The sequence below is a fragment of the Macadamia integrifolia genome, chromosome 14 (assembly GCF_013358625.1).
Source record: "Macadamia integrifolia cultivar HAES 741 chromosome 14, SCU_Mint_v3, whole genome shotgun sequence".
Lineage (NCBI taxonomy): Eukaryota > Viridiplantae > Streptophyta > Magnoliopsida > Proteales > Proteaceae > Macadamia > Macadamia integrifolia.
Window position 1 is genome coordinate 15208252 of NC_056570.1, and position 20067 is coordinate 15228318.

General features: G+C 38.4%; 2 protein-coding genes and 1 pseudogene across 2 annotated transcripts; 2 read left to right on the forward strand and 1 right to left on the reverse strand.

Annotated features, from left to right (window-relative positions):
• Positions 1-2472: 2472 nt before the first annotated feature.
• On the forward strand, positions 2473-4180 carry LOC122060649 (annotated as a pseudogene).
• A 5014-nt stretch (positions 4181-9194) lies between these two features.
• Positions 9195-11265, forward strand: LOC122060650 (cyanogenic beta-glucosidase-like). Its single transcript, XM_042623773.1, has 6 exons — positions 9195-9367; positions 9576-9645; positions 10539-10597; positions 10811-10886; positions 10980-11057; positions 11174-11265. The coding sequence occupies exons 1-6, from the start codon at positions 9197-9199 to the stop codon at positions 11263-11265; spliced, it is 546 nt and encodes a 181-aa protein (XP_042479707.1). The 5' UTR covers positions 9195-9196.
• A 7882-nt stretch (positions 11266-19147) lies between these two features.
• On the reverse strand, positions 19148-19795 carry LOC122060651. Its single transcript, XM_042623774.1, has one exon. The coding sequence runs from the start codon at positions 19793-19795 to the stop codon at positions 19148-19150; it is 648 nt and encodes a 215-aa protein (XP_042479708.1).
• Positions 19796-20067: the final 272 nt, after the last annotated feature.

Genomic DNA, 20067 nt, shown 5'->3' on the forward strand with positions numbered 1-20067 from the left:
CGGGTCAATAATTCGAGACAAACTTAACATTTTTCACACTTATGTGAGACCCATTCAGCATTTCCCATTCGGTTCAATTCAAAGGTGACAAAGAGGTCATTTTATAAGAATGAGGAGAGAGTCAGACACAAAACTACTACATAGAAACTACACTCCTGGATAGAAGATACTTTTGCATTAATTTATTGTCTTTTTGGTAAAATAACCACCATTTATTAGTGTTATTTGGATCAATCAATTCCAGAGGGGAGGAAGAGTTTTCTCTTTGGCCAACATTCTTTATATAATGTAATTCGTAAAAAGAAACTCTGTGCTTGTACAGTGTATACACATGAGAAACAATGAATGGTTCCACTTCTCTGTTCTGTTTCTCTGCTTTTCTCTTAACACCAATCTCTCTATTGGAGCTGGCACCCTCTCTATTGATGAATCTATTTCTGGAGATCAGACCATAGTCTCTGAAAGAAATGGGAACTTTGAATTGGGTTTTTTTCTCTCCAGGTGATACATCAGAGAAGACCATTGCTTGGGTGGAAACAAAGAGAAACCCCTCTCTGATAAACTTTCCTCTCAACTCAAGCTCTTATGAGGATGGAAATCTAATCATTCTTGACTCATCAAAAACGGTTCTCTGGTCGACAAATTTGACCTCCATGTCATCAAATTCTACTAAGGCAGCACTTCTTGACTCTGGAAATCTTGTTCTGAGACATGTCTCCAACTCCTCTGTTCTGATCTGAGCGAACCTTCATCACCCAAGTTTGCAAAAAATAAAGTTTTGAAAACCTAGGGCTACGGAAAAAGTGTGCACCAATATATAGACAGTTGAAAAATACAAGGGAATGTGATAATATATGAGAAGGTATATGAAATTAAGATTACACTAGTGATCAATCTAGACCATTCTCTACAAATTTAAGGGTAATTGAATTCAGACTTATGATAGACCACTAAATTTAGACATATATTCTTAATCTGAGGACTTAACTATCTAACCAATTGTTAGAACCAATACATACTCCTATGTTTCTAGTTTTTGGGATATCATTTTTTCTTTTTAAACTAATTAAAAAATTTGGGGTCTAATTGGATAACTAAGTGTGTTTTTGGTGCATAATTTTGATCTAGCCCACTTGGTTGGTGTTAGAACAAACACTAAGAAATATGAAGAAAAAAATGAATAAATTAAAACAAAGATGACATAGATAACAATGGAGATCTCTCAAGAACACATAAATACGCAACAAAAACTCTCTCAAAAAAACCCTAACTCTAAAATCTTCAAATCACGCTCTTACTTGCTCAACAAGACAATAAAGCAAATAAATACTCCTCCAAGATAGGTTGATCCATTAGATCACATAATGTTGGATCGATTCATATGATCAGGTGGGACAAAACGTCACTAAAGGTATGATGCATTAAAGCGGAAAGAAAGAAACATCAATAGAAGGATGATAATTCAAAAACTTGGGGATGGGGAGAAATTAGAGGAAGTCCCAAATTAAGAAAAGTTGCTTATTTCTTAGTATTCACATGATAAAATAAGCAGAACCAAATATCAAGATAAATTAAAAAGGAGAATGGTTCTCTGAGTTTAAGGCGTTTTCCATGCCATCTCACCGTGACAGGAGATGGAAAACACCTTAAGCTGAGACGGACTTTTCCCGAGAAGTTGTGTTCGAATACGATTGGTGGGTCAAATAAGTCGTCCACTGAACTGGTCGAGTCTGGCAAATGAAATCATCCAAATCTTTTAGCAGTCCCTTGTAACAACTATTTTCATCAAGGAAATAGTGTATTCTTCAATAAGAAATAGAGTAGTATTTCTCTAAGAAAAAAAAAAAAAAAAGGGGTCTATGGTCACCAGTCAGTGTCTTGAGTCTCTTCACTAAAAATTGAACGATTCCCTTTATGTATGTATTTCACTGTTTTCCATCATTTGTTTAGGAAGAAAGAATGCTACCTTATTGGCACATTGTGTATACTTGTGTCAAAATATAGCGAGTGAAAAGATCTCACCATCCTATGTTAAAGATGCTGCCACATGTCCTTCCATTGACCACAGGCACTCGTGTGTAGAATCCGAGTCAGGTTCACATATCAGAATAATCTCGTACATGCTTGGCCGTAGATTTAGAATCTATTACATAAAGAACAAGAATGTGGATTCTAAATCCATGGATCACGGATATACAAAAATAATCTCGTATGTGAACCTAATCCGATCTCTGGTGTGTACATTCTGTTAAATAATTTTTTTGAAGTGCATGCTCTTAATTGAAACTTGTAGAAGTGTTTAACCTTCCATGCCTTTAGGGTTCAGTTGACTTGTTTAAATATTGTTATACAGTGAGAAATTACTTGGTGAACATGTTTGGTCCCATTAGCCATTTTTTCTTCTATTGCTACCGTCTCCTCCTCCTGTTCTAATAGCTAGCTTGTCTCTCCGTTATTGTACAGTGTGCACATATGAGAAACAATGAATGGTTCTTTCTCCCTGTTCTATTTCTCTGCTTCTCTCTTAACATCAATCTCTCTATCGGAGCTAGCACCCTATCTGTTGATGAATCTATTTCTGGAAATCAGACCATAGTCTCAGAAGGAAATGGGAACTTTGAATTGGGTTTTTTCTCTCTGGTGGTTCTAATATGGGCAATGCAGATGAGGAATTTACTTGGTACTCCAAAAGCAGTTGAGGGATTTTTTGTTCCATTTTCGCACAGAGATTTACAAATTACAACCAAGAACTTCTCTGAAAAGGTGGGGGGAGGAGGATTTGGTTTTGTTTTTAAAGGGACATTGGCTGATTCTACTGTAGTAGCGGTGAAGAAGCTTGAAGACCTCAGTCAAGGAGAGAAGCAATTCCGATCTGAAGTAAGCACGATTGGAATGGTTCAACATGTTAACCCGGTTCGCCTCCGTGGATTCTGCTGTGAAGGTACTCAAAGGTTTCTGCCTGCTGGTCTATGATTTTATGCCTAAAGGCTCTTTAGATTACCATCTGTTTCATAAATCATGGGACTCTTTAAGGTTTTAGACAGGAAAACGAGATACCGAATTGCACTTGGAATAGCTAAAGCATTAGCTTATCTCCATGAGGAATGCCTAGAGTGCATTATACACTGTGGCCCGTAACCCGACTAACCGAAAGAGGTCTATCTCTTCCACCTTCGCCTGTCACTTCATTTACTGAACTTACCGAAACTCGCTATCGTAACAGAACAGAAAGACTTATTCGCCTTAAAGGCTACGCCTAACTTCTTTCCACCTCATCCCATCGTCGCCGATTTAGAGGATTCTTCGACAAGAGGCACTAACTACGCAGACCGAGTCTCATTGAGAAAGGAGAGACCGATAGAGTGGAACAGACAGCTGACAGCTCGCGATTGAGAGACTTTCCAGTTGCCAGAGGAGCGACTGCAAGAGATAGGGGAAAAAAGACAGATGGCGCACAAATTGACTTATTGCTGCCTATCGACCTCTGCTGCTGCCTTTGACTAAGTAAGGGAAGAGAACGGATTGAGTCAGGACACGATCGATTGAGACAGAAGGGAAGCGCTAAAGACAGCAGGAAGATAGCATTAACCAAGCAACGGCTCGGCAAAGTTTGTAGGCTGGGAATTCAGACGGGCTTTGACAACCATGAGAGGGACCATAGGATACCTTGCACCAGAGTGGCTTTCGGGCATTGCCATCACTGCAAAGACTGATGTTTACAGCTATGGTATGATGCTCTTCGAGCTTATTTCAGGGAGGAGAAACTCTGACCAATCTGTTATCGAGAAGTTTAGGTACTTCCCAATTTGGGCAGCAAGAAAAATCAATGAAGATGAAGAAATCCTTAGCCTTTTGGATTACATGTTAGAAGGCAATGCAGATCTTGCAGAACTTCGCACAGCTTGTAAAGTTGCATGTTCGTGCATCCAAGATGGTGAAGTTCAAAGACCATCAATGGGTCTGGTGGTTCAAATACTTGAGGGGATAATAGAGGTTAGCCCACCTCCCATTCCTAGAATTCTCCAGGCTCTTGTGGAAAGTGATGAGCACAAAGTTTTCTTCTCTAAGCTTTCCTCAAACCAAGGTTTGCAAGCACAGACTCCCACCTCTGTAACTTCATCTCAGTTCAGGAGCATTGTGTCATCCTCAAATGCCCTGAAATGAAGTGACTGAAATCAGGAAGGAGTTCTTAACTTGATCTCCAATATCAGCTCAGGAAACAAAGTATTTCTGCTGTTCTGTTCTACTTCAAAGCTTAGAATGTTTTCTAGTATTTCTATGCACAATTGTTCTATTATCTATAAGACTCCTGTTTTTTCAATTCTCAATATATAGTTTTTAATTGGAAGATGATCCACAAAGAACATAAGTAGGTATTTTGGTATCAAACTGGACTATATATTTGCTTTAGATTACATATGGATGATTATTTTCTTCTTGCATTGTCATGTAATACTTTCAGAAAGACGGGTCAATCGATCTAACAGAGAGCTTCTTTGCTGAACAATTACAGAACCTGAATCTTTCGCGAAGGACTTTCACTAGGTACATTTCATTTGTAACCTCTGATTATGTGATAGATTAAGTTTCTCAAGTTTAATATGTATGAATATAGTCTATGTTGCCAAATTTTTTAGCTTTATATAAGAGAAGCCATTTCCTTTATTCATGTAACACATAATAAGTCCTCTTTGAAGTTGAACATAATAGTCACTTTTTCCCAGTTGTGGTTGTGATGGTCATACTCAAAGGGCTGATTGGCTATAGAGCTCTCTAGTGACTGATGATTAAGAGAACTTTTATCATTGTTCTCAACCTTCCCTCGAAAGTGATTGTCTGAGCTTTTGCAACATGATACAGTATAATGCCCCGCGACAATGAAGACTGCACCAACCAAGCTGTAAGAAACAAGAAGTAATCCATACCTACCATATCTATCTCTTAAGTTTGTTTTGAATTCTTGATCTGTTTTGAAGATTGACTCACTTCAACATATTTTGGTGGCGACCCGAATGGGAAGTTTTCTGAGATATGTGATGGAAGCAGATCGGCCTAAGCCCAGAGCCTAGCACTGATCTCATATGGGGGTGCAAGGGCCACGCCCCCGTGGTATGGTTCGACTTGATTAACCGCTACCTGAGACTTGGAGTATATAATGTGCTATCGTCTTGTTATGCATTGTTATTGTAATTTGAGGGATTTTTCGAGCTAGGGTTCCATGACGAGTTTTCTCGCCGCTATTTGGGTGTAATCCCTCTTTTTCATAGTGAAACATCTTCTTCTTAGTTCAAAGACGTAGCACACCACACTAGTATGTAAACCTCGTTAAATCTCTGTGTTGTGTGATTTGTCTTGATTTATTTTTGTATTTCTTGATGTTTTCTCTAACACCATGTAAGATTGAGGCTTGAAATTGCTATAGTAGGAATAACCATTCTATGTTCTATTTGCTGATCACCTTCCCAAGTGAAGCTGCTCAACAAAGACAATGGGGCTGAGAATATGCCAACCATCACCAAGGGCAAGAGAGAGAAGACATAGCTGCAAATCACTTCTCTTTGATACACCATGTTTGTAGGTAGTACACCAAGGCTGAAATGACAACTCCCTTTCAAGAAGAAAATTACAAATTAAAATAGAAAACCTTTGAAACTCCCTATCTCCAACCCAAATCAGGATTGACCCAAAACTGACCAAATCTGAAAATGAAACCTGGGCCTGAATGAAATAATTATTTCTATGCCGCAGAAAGCCCATGGTTCACAGACCCAAATAAAAACTGGCCCCATTCTTGATCAGAGTTTAATATTGAATAGCCAAAGTAAGGCAGCAATGATTTCCCAACTATTTTAGAGAAAGTTTTCTGTCCCAAAACCGGCCCCTGAGCAACAGACATAAGGGTGTGAAATGATCACTGACCAAGGGCAGCAGCGAGATAAGAAGATGAATCTCAGGCGTATAATACGATCGGTCACCGAAAGGTTACCAGACTCCAAATTTGTGAGCTCAAATGCTGCTGCCGAACACCAATCAAAATAGGGGATGTCAAATATATAAGACTATACACAAAGAGATCAAAATAAATCGGCTAAACCAAGGATTAAAGTATCGGTATCGGTCGGTCAAAATTAAGATACTTATCGGAGAGTATCGTATCGTATCGGAGATACGCTAAAGATACGGACATAAAAGGATAGGGAACACATTTTTATACACTTTTGCATAAAAAAAATAGTTAAAAAAAACTATATATAACATGTAGAATGCATAAATACTTAAGTAAAGGGTACCGTATTGATAGACAAATATATTGAGTTGAAAATGTTCAAAATGATGAGATTTGAGTTTTTTACAGTTTTTTCTTTCCTCATTGCCATTGCCACTGTGATGAGTGCCGTGAAGAGTGTCGTGGTGATTCAAATCCTTGGCTAGGACCTTCTTCTTCAATAGGAGCAACTACGATGATATTCTGCACTTGTCGAATATAGGTACAATATTTACCCCAGTCGAATTTATGGTAGTGGGTCTCCCTTTCATTATAGAAAAATTAAATTTTTTTTTATAGAAGTTGTAGATTAAATGTTTTTAAAGAACATATAAAAAATCAACAAAGTGTGGACCAATATATTTGAGTAGATCTGAGAAATAAAAAAAAAATAATTGAAACCCTCACTTTTTTGGGGAAAAAATGTGGGTTTCATTTGAAATCATGTATTTAGTAATTATAAGTTATGACATTATTTTTAATAGTTGAATGAACTAAATTTTCTAAAAAAAAATTTTTGGGGGGATTTTTCTTTTTTTTTTTTAAATTAATTTCGGAATAAAAAAATTAAAAAATATATTTTTTTGAGAAAAATCAAAAATTTCCATGGAAGTTGTAGAACACTTGTTTTTACTTAACATATAAAAAATCTAGAAAACTATTGGTGAGAGTGTGAAGTGTTTGTTTCAAACAACAAAAAATTCACACTTAAGTAGCCGTATCGTACCGATATAGTACGATACAGCTCGATACTGCACGATACCTTCGATATGTACCGATACGTACCGATACTCTCAGGAATTTTTAGATTTTCAAAAGTTCGTATTGTAGAGTATCGTACGTATCGGTACCGATACGGTACGACACGATACGATACATACGATACGCCAATACACAAAAAGAGGCCCAAAATTCCCCGTAGCGTATCGGTGTGTATCGTGCCGATGCCTACCGATACGGATACGTATCGGCCGATACAGCACGATACGCACCGATAATTAAAACCCTGGGCTAAACAAAATTGCAAATACAGACATCTTACAAAGATAAATAGAATCATGGTCGGAGGTTTATTAGAAGGCATCTTAGAGGAATATAGAAGAAGAAAAGAAAAGATTCTCATGAAAGTTTACTACTACTAAAGATTAAGCAGAATAATACTTTAGTGTAATGTAGTTGTGTCTTTTGTGGATTAAAAAATAATGTCAGTGTGTGGTACATTTAAATTATATAGATGTTAGTGGTATAAACTATAAAAATGTGGTTCTAGTGCCTAGCACAGTAGTAGCAGCATCGGCTAGTTGAAGCTAGTGCGTGCTTGGTGATCTAAGGATTAACTCCAGTCATGTGTGTGTGTTCCTCACCCTTCTTAGGAGTTGGTTGGCCATGGGCCCTATAGTGTCCAACAAGGAGCATTGTAGGATAGATTAGCAAAATAAAAGGTATAAACCATTAAAAAGTTGGTGGTGTACCAATGGAGTTGGTGGTATATTTTTATAAGTTTCTAATACATATATTATATAAGGTTGGACTAGGCTTAACCCCGAAAATGCCTTAGCCCAAGGCCGACCTTGGTTTTCAAAATTAATAACAATAATAATAATTTTATTATTATTATTATTATTATTATTATTATTATTATTATTATAGAATTCCAGCACTGCAGCTTCACTTTGGGGATCAACATTGGGCTGATTCCAAAGTCTGGTTGACCAATCCATTTTCATTGATAGACGCAAGAGGTTATCCACCAAGGGTTGTCTTCCAAAGATATATAAATTGTCTTTTTCTATAAAAATAAGTTTTCCAATTGTCATACCTAGTGATCAAATTTTTTAAAGATATATTGATCTTCTTTTTTTTTTTCTTGGAAACCTATTGATCACTTTGATACCTATTAAGACAAGATATAACCTTTCTAACAAGCTTTAAAAAAAAAAAAAAAAAAAATGAAATAGATATTTAAGACTATTTAAAAATTCCAAAATTGCTGTAGTACGTCCTCACTCCTCGTTCTTAATATGATGATGGAAATACAATCACTTTTTCTGTCAATAATACCACCCATGCTCTAAGTCCCGCCTTGGCTCATCATCAATAGATGGTACGATCTTGTTTTCAACCTTCCTAAAATAAAGTATCAATTTAAAATTATTAAAAGATTCAACACAGTTTTTTGTTTTTTATGTAAAAAAATTTAACACTTTTTTTTTTACTAAGACAGGTATCTAAACCTTCGGACTGACTAGTCCCATGGGTTCATATGATTCCATAACACATGGACCAAGTCTTACGGGGTTGGAATCCCAACCTTTTCAAATTGAAGTATCCGCATTAATTTAAAATCATTTAAATTTTCTAACACTTCTGCTATCCCAAGTCCTCGTTCCTCACATGTTGATGGAATTGCAAAAACTTTGTCTTTTTTCTCTAAAATATCAATTTTTATTTAAATTAAAAAAGTGAAAAATATTACAAGAAGAAATTCGAGGATTAACCTAGCCCCACTAATCACTTTCTCTGTCGGTAAGACCCACTTATCCTTCAACTCCCACCTCCGGCATTACTCATCGTTAGTACAAGTTATGATCTAACTTTCAACTTTCCTATTCTTCCACCTTTCCCCTTCTTCTTCCCTCCTTTTAAAAAAGCTTTTATATATAAATATTTTAGTGGGACTAAGAAAAAAAAAATGCTATATGGGGAGTATTATAGATTGTTAAAGCCACATTTTAAACGTATAAAAATTAATAATTAAAAAAAATTATAAAAAAAAAATGAAGGGAAGCAATAGCAGTTGGGTTTTGAATTATTAATTATGACCACTCTCCAAGTCTGAATCCATTGACCTCTCTGAATTGATTCTTTCATATTTATATATATACACTACCCTTATAGAGGGAGATGAGAAAACAGAAAAAAAAAAAAGTAATGGAAACTCAAGGTTCTCTGGTCTTGGTGTTGGGCTTCATAGTGCTACTGAACGGTCTGAACCTGTATGTTCAAGCAGCAAGTTTCTTTGCAAGTAATGTCTCCTTTCCGTTCAGTCGGAGTAGCTTCCCAGAAGGTTTTGTTTTCGGGGCAGGATCAGCTGCTTATCAGGTATACCGATATGTTTCACTACTCTTGTGTTCTTGTGTTTGAAGTTTTAAAGTTTTTCTTATTAGTAGTTCGGCATTTGTCATTGTGCTCTATTTTTTTTTTTTTCTTATCTGATTTAATTTCTATTCACCAATTTTGGTTTTCTTGATAGAACTTGAATAGACTAACATGTCTGAGAATGATTGTGTCCTGGGTCTGGTTTTTGCAGTATGAAGGTGGGGCATTTCTAAATGGTAAAGGCCCAAGTAACTGGGACTACTTCACTCACAAATATCCAGGTATTTTCTCTTGCTTTTTATAAAGAGAAGTGGGTCAGGTTCCAAGGTTGCTTATAAACATGTTAAAGTTTCAGTTGGATCAAAGTTTCCCGCAAGGGCCAAATTCAGAGCCTTTATGTAAGGCTTGTCTTCTCTGGATTCTTAGTGAGAGTTTTTTTATTTTGTTGAAGGATTTGTCCTTCAGTTTATTGGAGGGTCATTCTTTTGGTTGTATTTAATTTATTTTTTTTTTTACTAAACTTGATATCTTACCTTAAAAGAAAAAATTTGAATTCAGGCAAAATTACAAGTGTCCATGAGACAACATTGTTCTACATATAAGGGGAGGGTATGATATTAGAGGCTGAAATTCTCTAGATATGGAACAGTCAGATTAATCATATCATTATTTTATGTGATAAAATCAGACGATATAAATTGTAAATTTTTTTTTGATAAATTATATATATATATTGAGAAAAAGTAAAAGATAGAAATACAGAAAATATGCAATTCCTACTACCTTCTTAGAACAAAGGTAAGGCAATTCCTAGCACAAATAAGACATCTCTCTCTCTCTCTCTCTCTTTTGACACTAATCTAATGTTACCCAAAAATATCTAGCTCAACATTAAGTTCCTCTATGGCCTGCCCAAGTGCCTAGTTCTTCTTCTCTGTTTTTTTTTTCCTGGAAGTTATCTGAATACAGGAGGGGTCGGGGTTTTTGTTGTCTTCGAATCTAACAAATAATAAATTTCTTTGTGTAATTGTTCCTTTAATTTCTAATGCATAACAAAAAAGATAAAATTTGCTTTCTTTTAAATGTGTGTTCTGTGTAATTGTTCCTTTAAATGTATATGAAGGCCATATTAATGCCTAAGGTGCTCATTTACCATATAAATTTGCGGTGATAGGCAAAATAGCTGATCACAGCAATGGAGATGTGGCTGTTGATTCTTATCATCGTTACAAGGTATGGTTATTAGCTAGTTGTTGAGCCTCCTCATCCCATTAGAATACAACAAGTATTATCAATAATACCCGTGGGTGATGAGTGATGGACACTTCTCCTAATATTCATTTTTTTTTTTTTTTTTAATTTTACTAACAATGGGTATCAAAGTCTTCGGCCTAATTAGTTCCATGGGTCCATACTAAAAACTTATCTTGATATTCAATTTAATAGGAAGATGTGAGTTCATTGAAGCAAATGGGACTGGATGCTTATAGATTCTCCATCTCTTGGCCGAGATTATTACCCAGTATGTAGATCATCATTTTTCTTTTTCTTGTGGGTGTGGGGGTGGGGTTACTTTGTGAACTTTTGATAAACGATCTGAAATGATTTAACTCAGAGGGAAAGATTAGTGAAGGTGTGAACAACGACGGCCTCAGATATTATAACAACCTCATCAATGAGCTTCTATCCAATGGTACGTATTAATAACTCACATTACCCAGATAATTTTAATATATATTAACCCCAACTTCCTCTCTCTCTCTCTCTCTCTCCACCAAGCTTGGATATACATTCTCTCTTGATGTGTAGGCATGCAGCCATTCGTGACTCTCTTTCATTGGGATTGTCCCCTAGCACTTGAGAAGGAGTATGGTGGTTTCTTAAGTCCTCAAATCATGTAAGTATCCAGAAAAAAAAAAGAGGATTCGATTGGTTGGTGGATGAATCTTAGAAAAAACTCAATGGGTGTTTAGTGCTCTTCACAACTTTCAGGGGAGTTGAATGTTTTTCATTCAATTTCAGTATGACTCAGTCCATGTGATTGTGATGTCAATATGGGTCTATGGGACTAGTCAAGCTGATGATCTAGACATCCATTGTTTAAAAAAAAATCATAGAATTTTTTTTCATAAATTAATATGAATAATTGATAAAATATAGACCGAATTTTTCCACACCCAAGTCAAGAACGAATGAGTATAGATGTTGCTGATAGGGAATGGCACGAGAGGTAGCGGGCACTATCGATTTCATTCTATCTACTAGGGTTCAATATTAATTATTTCAGAATGATGGATGCCCCTTCATGAAGGAAAACTTCTCCCATAAAATATTAAAATTTTATATCGATTTGTCTCATCCCCATATCAACCAAACTTTTTTTTGGCTATATTAAGGGATCTTATTAAGATTATCTATTTGAAAATTTCAAAACAGACTCACTCAAATGACCCACTGGGCATGAAACCGCTTCCAATAATTTTTTTTCTTACCATATTCAAATCTTAACCAAAATTGACAACCCTAACACATGCCAAGAGTGATGTGAATTTCTTATTCACAACATTTGAAAAGAAAAATATTTTCTTTCACAAGTTCTGTGTGCTGGCCGCATGTACCTTACACAGCCCAATAATAATTCATAGGGAAACAATAGAATTTTTATTTTCTATCCAATAGTTGGGTTACCTATGCAAAAGGATCCCTTGTGAAATATATATATATATATATATATACGTATGATAAAGATTCTTGTCGGTCTGGCATAGGCAATATCTAGAGTGAGAGGGCATGAAACAACTGTTGTGCCCTCCCCCCCCCCCCCCCCTCCATGTGTTGAAGATGCTTCTATGTGTCTCCACATTAGCCCTCCAACTGGTGTTGCCTACAACAGATTAGCAGGGTTCTTCTGTCCTATATATGNTATATGAAAATCACCAAATATGTTCACATAATCTCAAAATTTGAGGACCCCTTGTGGTTGAGTGAGTTCAACAATTGGGTTGAATGAGTCCCCAAACAACCCTAAACTTAGGTGTCATCTTTGACCCTTAAAGGTCCTCTCTAATTTTTATTATCTTGTATTTGACTTCTTATTCTGACAATAAGACTCCTCTATATTTTCAAACTACATTAAAAACACAACAGAAGCTTCGAAGGTACTTAGAATCCAGTATTTTGTATCTCAGTATTGTTCTATATGCTTTTTTCTTATTTTAATAAAAATTTCAGAACTTGGAAAAAAAAAAAAAAGACAAAGAGTACCATAATAAGTAGGATTTATTACCACACTAAACTGAAACACTAGTTATGTTCAGTAGGTCATAATGTCAAAGTGCACCTATCACTTTGTAAATGTTTGGAAGAAATAAATAATCGAAATCCCTATCTAACATTACAAAAAGAGTAGCCCACTTGGAATGGATGCTAATTTGGGCTTATTATGTTGAAAATTGGAATGTGAGGCTGTCCTGTTCTTGCTTCTGTTTTTTGATCTTGTGACCTCTTTTTCGTGGAATCTTTCATTCAAGCATTTCAGCACATAGAGAGGCAAGTGCTCCACTATAATCCAACCTCTTATTGATCAGTTTCATGACTACACGATTTACCATCTTGTGTATTAGAATGGAAATATAAAAAAACTCAAATTGAGTTTTCAAATAAATAAAAATAAATAAATAAATAACAAAGAGAGAGGGTTCTTTGAGTAGGTGGCATTGTGCATCAATTAGGTGCGATAGGATAGTTTCATACATAGATGGGCAGCGAGGTCATATTATATGAGGAGGAGAAAGATGCTGGAATTTATGTTTAATTTATTATTATTATTATTATTATTATTATTATTATTATTATTATTATTTGGTTAAAGATTCAAGGATTTTATTAAAATGAAGAAAAAAAGAAAAGTACAAATCATTGGGAAAAAAAAATAGATTTAAAAACCCCCAACTTCGGCATGGCCATCAGTAGGGGAAGATAAATCTACTAATACATTAATCGAAACATTGGCCTTGAATCCGCATCATAAGCAATCTCTGATCTGATATGAGCAAGAAAAGAGACACTTAAACTAAATTCTCCGGTCTTTGCTGCTTCTCTAGCTAGGAGCCACTACGTTTGCTTCTCGGAAACAGTGGGTAATCTTCCAACTAATAGAGGCTAAGAAATCCTGACATGATATCTAGTCCTGATAAACATACCAAGGAATGGAGTGGGCTTGAACCGCCATAACGACTGCTGCCGAGTCTGATTCTATCTAGAGAGCATTCATGTTCAAATATTTGGCCAGCATAATGCTTTTAAGCAGAGCTCTGAATTCTGCAAAATAATTTGAATGAACTCCCAAAGATTTTTTGAAAGCTCCCACAGGGCTGCCCCTGTGATCTCTTCCGCCCAAGTGCTTGCCCCTTACTAATAAAGGGCAAACGGAGGGTGGTCGTAGATCACAAACGGAGGCAACAAGCGAGAAAGCCCCTAACCGTTTAGGGTAGGGGCATGCGTTAGCCCAACCTAGGTTAGGGGCTTTCTTCGCAAGCGGCCAAAAAGCAAGCCGCTAGGCGCTCAAACACCCTTAGACGTAAAGGTGCTACTTAGCCCAACTCTAAACCAAGAAGAAAGCCCTTCCGCCCCTATTTGAGTAAGGCGCGCGCCAGAACAAGGCGAGCCAAAGGCTCGCTTCCGCGCCCGAGCTGACCTACGACCATAGAAGCAACGTCGCTCGCGCCGTTGTGCTTTAGCATGCTTTGACGCGTTAGCACGTGCAACAATCAAACTACTGTGCCCCTAACAGAGTTAAGGCAACGGTGGTCGTAGATCAGCCGTTGCTTGGTTGCATGGGCACGTTAGGCTGTTTATCTAGCGGTAGGCCTTTTCTTGCTGGGGGCGCGTTAGCGCATTCGGCTTCTTGCTTGCTGCTGATCTACGACCACCCTGTTGTTTTCTTCGCTGGTCATGACATGTTGTTTGTTGATATTGATTGAGGAGTTTGATGGAGTTTAGCTTACTGAATCCATAAACCGTCAAAGTCACCGTCACTGGTACTTTGACTCTATAGGTAGGTATCGGTGGGGCTTGCGTAATGTAGTTGTAGTTAAGGCTGCATTGAAGTAGCGCTTTTCTTTTTGAAGATATACTGAAGTACCAAAGGCGAACGGGGCTCTCAGGCCGGGACATCTGACAGAATGCTTGGCCCCCTGCGCTGGAAGCGACACCCGAAGGGTGAGCTTCTAGTGGTTAGTTTCTAGTCTGTAGGCATTCTGGGTTGGAAGGAGGCAAGCAAATGAAGGGAGGCATTACGGGCCGACAACAAGAAGCAAAGCCCCAAATAGATTGAATGGGACTCGACAAGTCGCTTATAGAAGGCCGACGGCTACTTTAGTTCAGTAAGGGGGGAGGGAAGCGAAGCAACACGAGCTTTAGTTGGCCGACCACTACATAAGCTGATGGCGGAGAAAGCTCGAAGAGCTTCCCTTCATTCGTTGCTAAGCCAAGGTCCCAGGTCTCCAAGTCAGCCCGCGCTTTTTTGAAGAATCCTGCACCCATGGGCATACGGCCTGGCAGAATTAAGTAGTGGTAAAAGGAGAAGAAGATGCCAAGATTCACTTAAGCTTCTAGATCGCTTAGTGTAGGGGGATTTCCTTACATCCTTTATAACAAAATATATTTATAATGAAATAGATTAATTCTACCTAACGGAACATGAATCTACCTAGACGTCGAAATGAATACCGAATTCGAAAATGGATTCCACGAGTACTAGACTGAGAATGATAGAGGCAAGAAAGAAAGACAAAGCTTCCATCTTACCGGTATTTTGTAGCCCGAGCAGATCGGTGTCACGGGTTATATCTTTGAATCTTGGATTTTTATCTGGTGATCGTAGTAAAGAAGCTCTACCTTCAGCTAGCTTGAAAGGAAGTTAACCCTTAATGGTGTTGATAGCGTGTCACATCATGGTAATCGATCATCAACAGCTTTCGATCTTGAATGCTCTGTTCCGCTCCTTGATCACTTTCTAGGATGACAGCAAGTCTTCTCACCAACGGGGATTTGGATGAGTGAGATTGGTCCCATTCCTTTGTTCTTTGTCCAGCTACTCGGTCAATGAAGACGAAATCAAGGCTAGCTCTCTCAGTCCAATTCCTGATCAAATAACATCCCAAAAGTACGAACAAAGAATGGAAGGGTTCCAGTAATAGGTGTAAAAATAGATGCTTTATGGCTAAGGAAGATAGGTTTCTTTCTGTCTTTCTTTCTAACTAACAGGAAAAGAGAGACATGCGAGTTCGAATCTCGTTCTATCCATGTTCCGCAGTCCTTGTACATGTTGGAACAGTTGATGGCAGTACTGCTCAACTACGAGTTGCTTGAAAGTCGATGTATTAATGTTCCGCATCGAGCCTCGAAATGGCAAACCATGCTTCAAGCTAAGTCAGTCGAGATCTAATGATTGCTAAACTGAAGGTTGTCGAAGATTCTCATTCTGAAGCTGGCCTGTCACCTGCCTAGCTCTCTTCTTTTGGAAGGATGAGATCATACCTATTGAAGAAGGCCCTGGGAACAACATTTGAGCGAAGCCCTTACGCGAGAAGTTACGCGAAGGGGGTGGGGAAGGAAGAAAAGCACAAGCTTTCAACCATCTAATTGTCAGTTTCACTCACTGGATCAGTCCATCAGTAAGAAGAAGCTTCCGTCATTCAACAGTGGAATAGTTCCATGGTATTGATCATCCAACCATTGATTGGAATGTCTATCATGATAAACCGTGATTTGAGCCTATCTATAGCTATAACAGTGTGATTCTATAAGCTAAGCAGATGAGAAGATTCAACAAAGAACCTAACCGTTAGTCTGAGCTCCTCTCTGATTGACTTCATCAGGAGATCCCTATGGTCTGGTTCACCTTCCCTTTTTCCTTGCAACCTTAGATCGATATGGTTCATTCCTGGGCTATGATCTTTCAACAGTTGACAGAAGAGGGGGACGGACAAGGATGATCAGACTGCTTGGTTCGATTTGTCAGAGGTATAGGCATAGAGAATCCTACTATAGAGAGGGAAATTATTCTCATCTCAATCCATAGAGATAGAGCATCATCGCATGGGGAAAGAGTATGAACGAATTGCTTTTAGAGATGAATCACATTCCTCTGTAAAATACTATAATATATATGAGTCGTCTATCTTCACAGCTGTCACTCCTCAAGGGCATTGCTTTCTCCATTGAATCAGTCTAATGTGGAAATATCAAGATGTGAAATTCATTCATCAATCTTGTGTTCTTCTGTGTAGCGTACGGTGTCTTGTGCCAAGTGAAAGGAAAGCTGAGCTTGCACCAAACCATGAGATCCAAGAGAGTCTTCTGCCCGGTCATCATCATTCCACTCCCTTCTTGGTCTACTTCGGTTACAACTTGATCTACGGTGCGATCAGACCAAGTGCGAGATTGGATCAAGAAAGCAAGCAGGAAGGTTAGCCCTTGATTGTTAGATAGATACTGACTGAATATCATAGTTAACAGCTTCTTGATTGCATCCGTGCTGTGAAACTTCAAGATTGATTGTGGTGGGTTATGGAGACTTCCCTCTAGTCTGATGGCTCTTGCGCGTTAATGAATAGATCGAGGAATTATGTATTTAATGGTGCCATCTGCAACGACAATGAAATATGATTACGTGATTGGTTGGTAAAGGAAGAAAGAGCTAGGATGGTGTCTACTCTCTCATAAGTGAGTACTAGGGTCCGAATCCTTAGCTGCTATCAATGGTGTGATTGGATGTCTTGGTATCAAGCTCACCAAGGCACCACACCATGTACTGATAAGCTATCCCATTGTGTGTGGAACCTTGCTAATGAGAACCCTGTGAGACGGCATCAGACTAAGATAGACTCACTATTTACAACCTAGGCACAGTAGTGCGGGTTTGTGCGTCGTAACCCTAGTTGTAAGAGATCATTTCATGCTAGCAAGGAGAAGGATTCAATCGGAGAAGCTTTAGGACTGGGGGAGAACCAGTCGAGCGGGAAGGATCGAGCGCAGAAAGATAGATAAATCTAGTTAGTGAAAGAATATAATTAACATAATAGAAGAAGATAACAGAGACTGAAAGCAAGCAGGGATTCCATCATCAATAGCTTGATACCTTCCTTCTCTTTGTCGACTAAAAGTATGGGAGGCTGACCGCACTGTTCGATATGGTCCACTACTCACTTGGATTGGTTCATCAGAAGTAGGCGGGACAAGGATAGCACTCGGCATCGGCTAAGTACCTTGATTCGCATGGGTCTTGCCTTGGTCTATTCAGGTTCGGAAGAGGTGGGGAAGGAAAGGAAGAAGATGGTTCCGAATGGAGGGTGGTGGGAAGGGATTGCTAACGAAAAGGCTTTGAAGCCTGAAGAAAGCATTAATTGGGGCTGAGCAGGCTGAACTGCGAACCATATCACTAAAGAAGGGCATATGGGATGGCTTAGCCTATAGTATAATTAAGTCGCTATCTTCATCGACTATAGATGTAGGTAGATATCGAGCCTTCTTTGTTCCCCGAATCAGTTAGTTAGTCATTCAGTGAATAGTCCCACCAGTATGTAGAAGAGTTTGTCCCAGTAGTGGAATAGTAGTCCACAAGCTTTGTTGGTCACCGGACATAGTGAGAACAACTCAACTTTCCCTAGCGCACACACTAAGTAGATAGTAGGCACAGGTCTACTAGGAGCTCATCGAACTGAACTTGTAGAGTGAGACCTGTGCTCGATATGGTTTATTTCACTGCTCTTTCTCTCGGTATGCTTCACCACATGCCTGTGATCTCTTTCTCTTTCAAGCTAGTCTTGGTATCGGTATCTCAGTCTGCTTTCCTTGCCATCAGTAGTACTATCGATGAGTCTTTCCTTGCGTGGAAGTAGTTCAAAACTTCCTTGAGATCTATCTCTTCGCTATCTATAGGAAGAAGTCCCGATCGAGAAGTGATCGAAGCATCGGTGAAATGAATCTTCTCTCCATACTTAACACATGCGATTTGTGGATTGCACCTTTGATATATGCTAAGAACTTCCCAATCTAATAGATCTCCCCTAGTTGGCAATCTCACCAGTGAAGTTATAGCTCTCGAACAAGCGATGAGAGACGAGGTTGCCCGGGTCAATGGATCAAAGGCAGTATGTAACGTTCCCACCTGCAACTACGAAATAGGTTAGCGGTTCACTGAACCGCCTACCAAGATGAGATGGATAGAATACATCTACCCAGATAGATAGAGTAGATTGGGTTAGTAATCAAATAGATTGGATCATCAAAAACTATCCCTATAACCCTCCCTGGTCGTCGGATCTCTTGGACCTTGCACATGTTCGAAAGAGCCGTCTGAAACAGACTGCCATGAATGGAACGGTGACTCTAACCACTATTCATATCCATGGACCCGGCATGTAAGAATGTTCTTCGAGACGCCAATTGATCATGAACCAATCTAATCATTTTCAATCTATACTCCATCAATACCCCACTATAACTAATAGCGCGCTTGAATAGGGCATCAATTGCCAGATGCTCAGCTTTTCAGATCGAGAGACAGAGGGAAATAGTCATTGTCAATGATCCTATTGATCAACGACATGGGGAAAGATTAGGCAGATCTCTCTCGATGCGTTGGGAGGGTTAAACGCTTGTTTTTGAATGGGAGGCAGCCGATACACTTTGAAGCAATGGAAGAGGGGGCTGGATTTACCACTAGAGCCCTTTGGGTAGGTCTTCAGCTATGGGTGGTGCCTTAGGTAGAAAAGCTCACTAAGAACAACATGCCTTAGGTATCATCATCCTTTGATTTATCTCTGCCTTCTTCTTGGGTGGGTCCTTGTACAGAGTAGGTAGGTCTAAAATGGTAGGATATTCAGTGCGCGGTGCATCAGGAAGATTTACAGCAGCATCCAAGGATGGGATCATTAATTGATTTTTAGCAACATCTTGCTCTTTATTGGCATGCACATTTTGTAATTCTTGCTTATATTTGACGATTTCCTTATTTTTTTCGGATAACTGCTCTCTAAGTAAAGAACATACTTTCATCAGTTCCTTATTATCTAATTTGATAATTGTGTTATCTTGACCCCCAAAGTCTATTACTTCTTTAGGTTGTGTGTTTATCCACTTATTGTTCTCATCATACACATGGTCTCTTTTGGAACTTGCAGGGGTTCCCAGGCTGTATTGTGACTCCTTTTTGCCTATAGTAAATGTATGCCAATTAATATTGAATGACGATTCAATGTCGACTACCTTTATTTCAGAAGGATCATTGTATTGTAACACAAACCACTCTAAATTGACTGTGCCTTTAGCTGGACCCTTATACTTTATTATATTGTCATCATGGCCTATGTCTAAGGCATAAGCCTTCGGTGCTAAGAAGTAACCTTTATGTACTTTGTGCTCCATCTTGAACTTACCCAATTCCGTGGAAGAGATGAAGAGCCTACCTACCTATTGGTTCAGTAGTTTATTCATTAGTCGAATCAGTTGTTGATTATGTAATCGGTTAAACAGTTCACCCAGCATCAGTAGCAAATCCAGCAGCATAGGCAGTTGATCCATCCATTGAAGCAAATCCTACAGACTGCTAAGCTTATTACTATGATCCTGTTGATTCAGTCGAAGAACCATATCCATCAGTAACGGTAGTCACTTAAGTCAATCCAGTAGCACAAGTA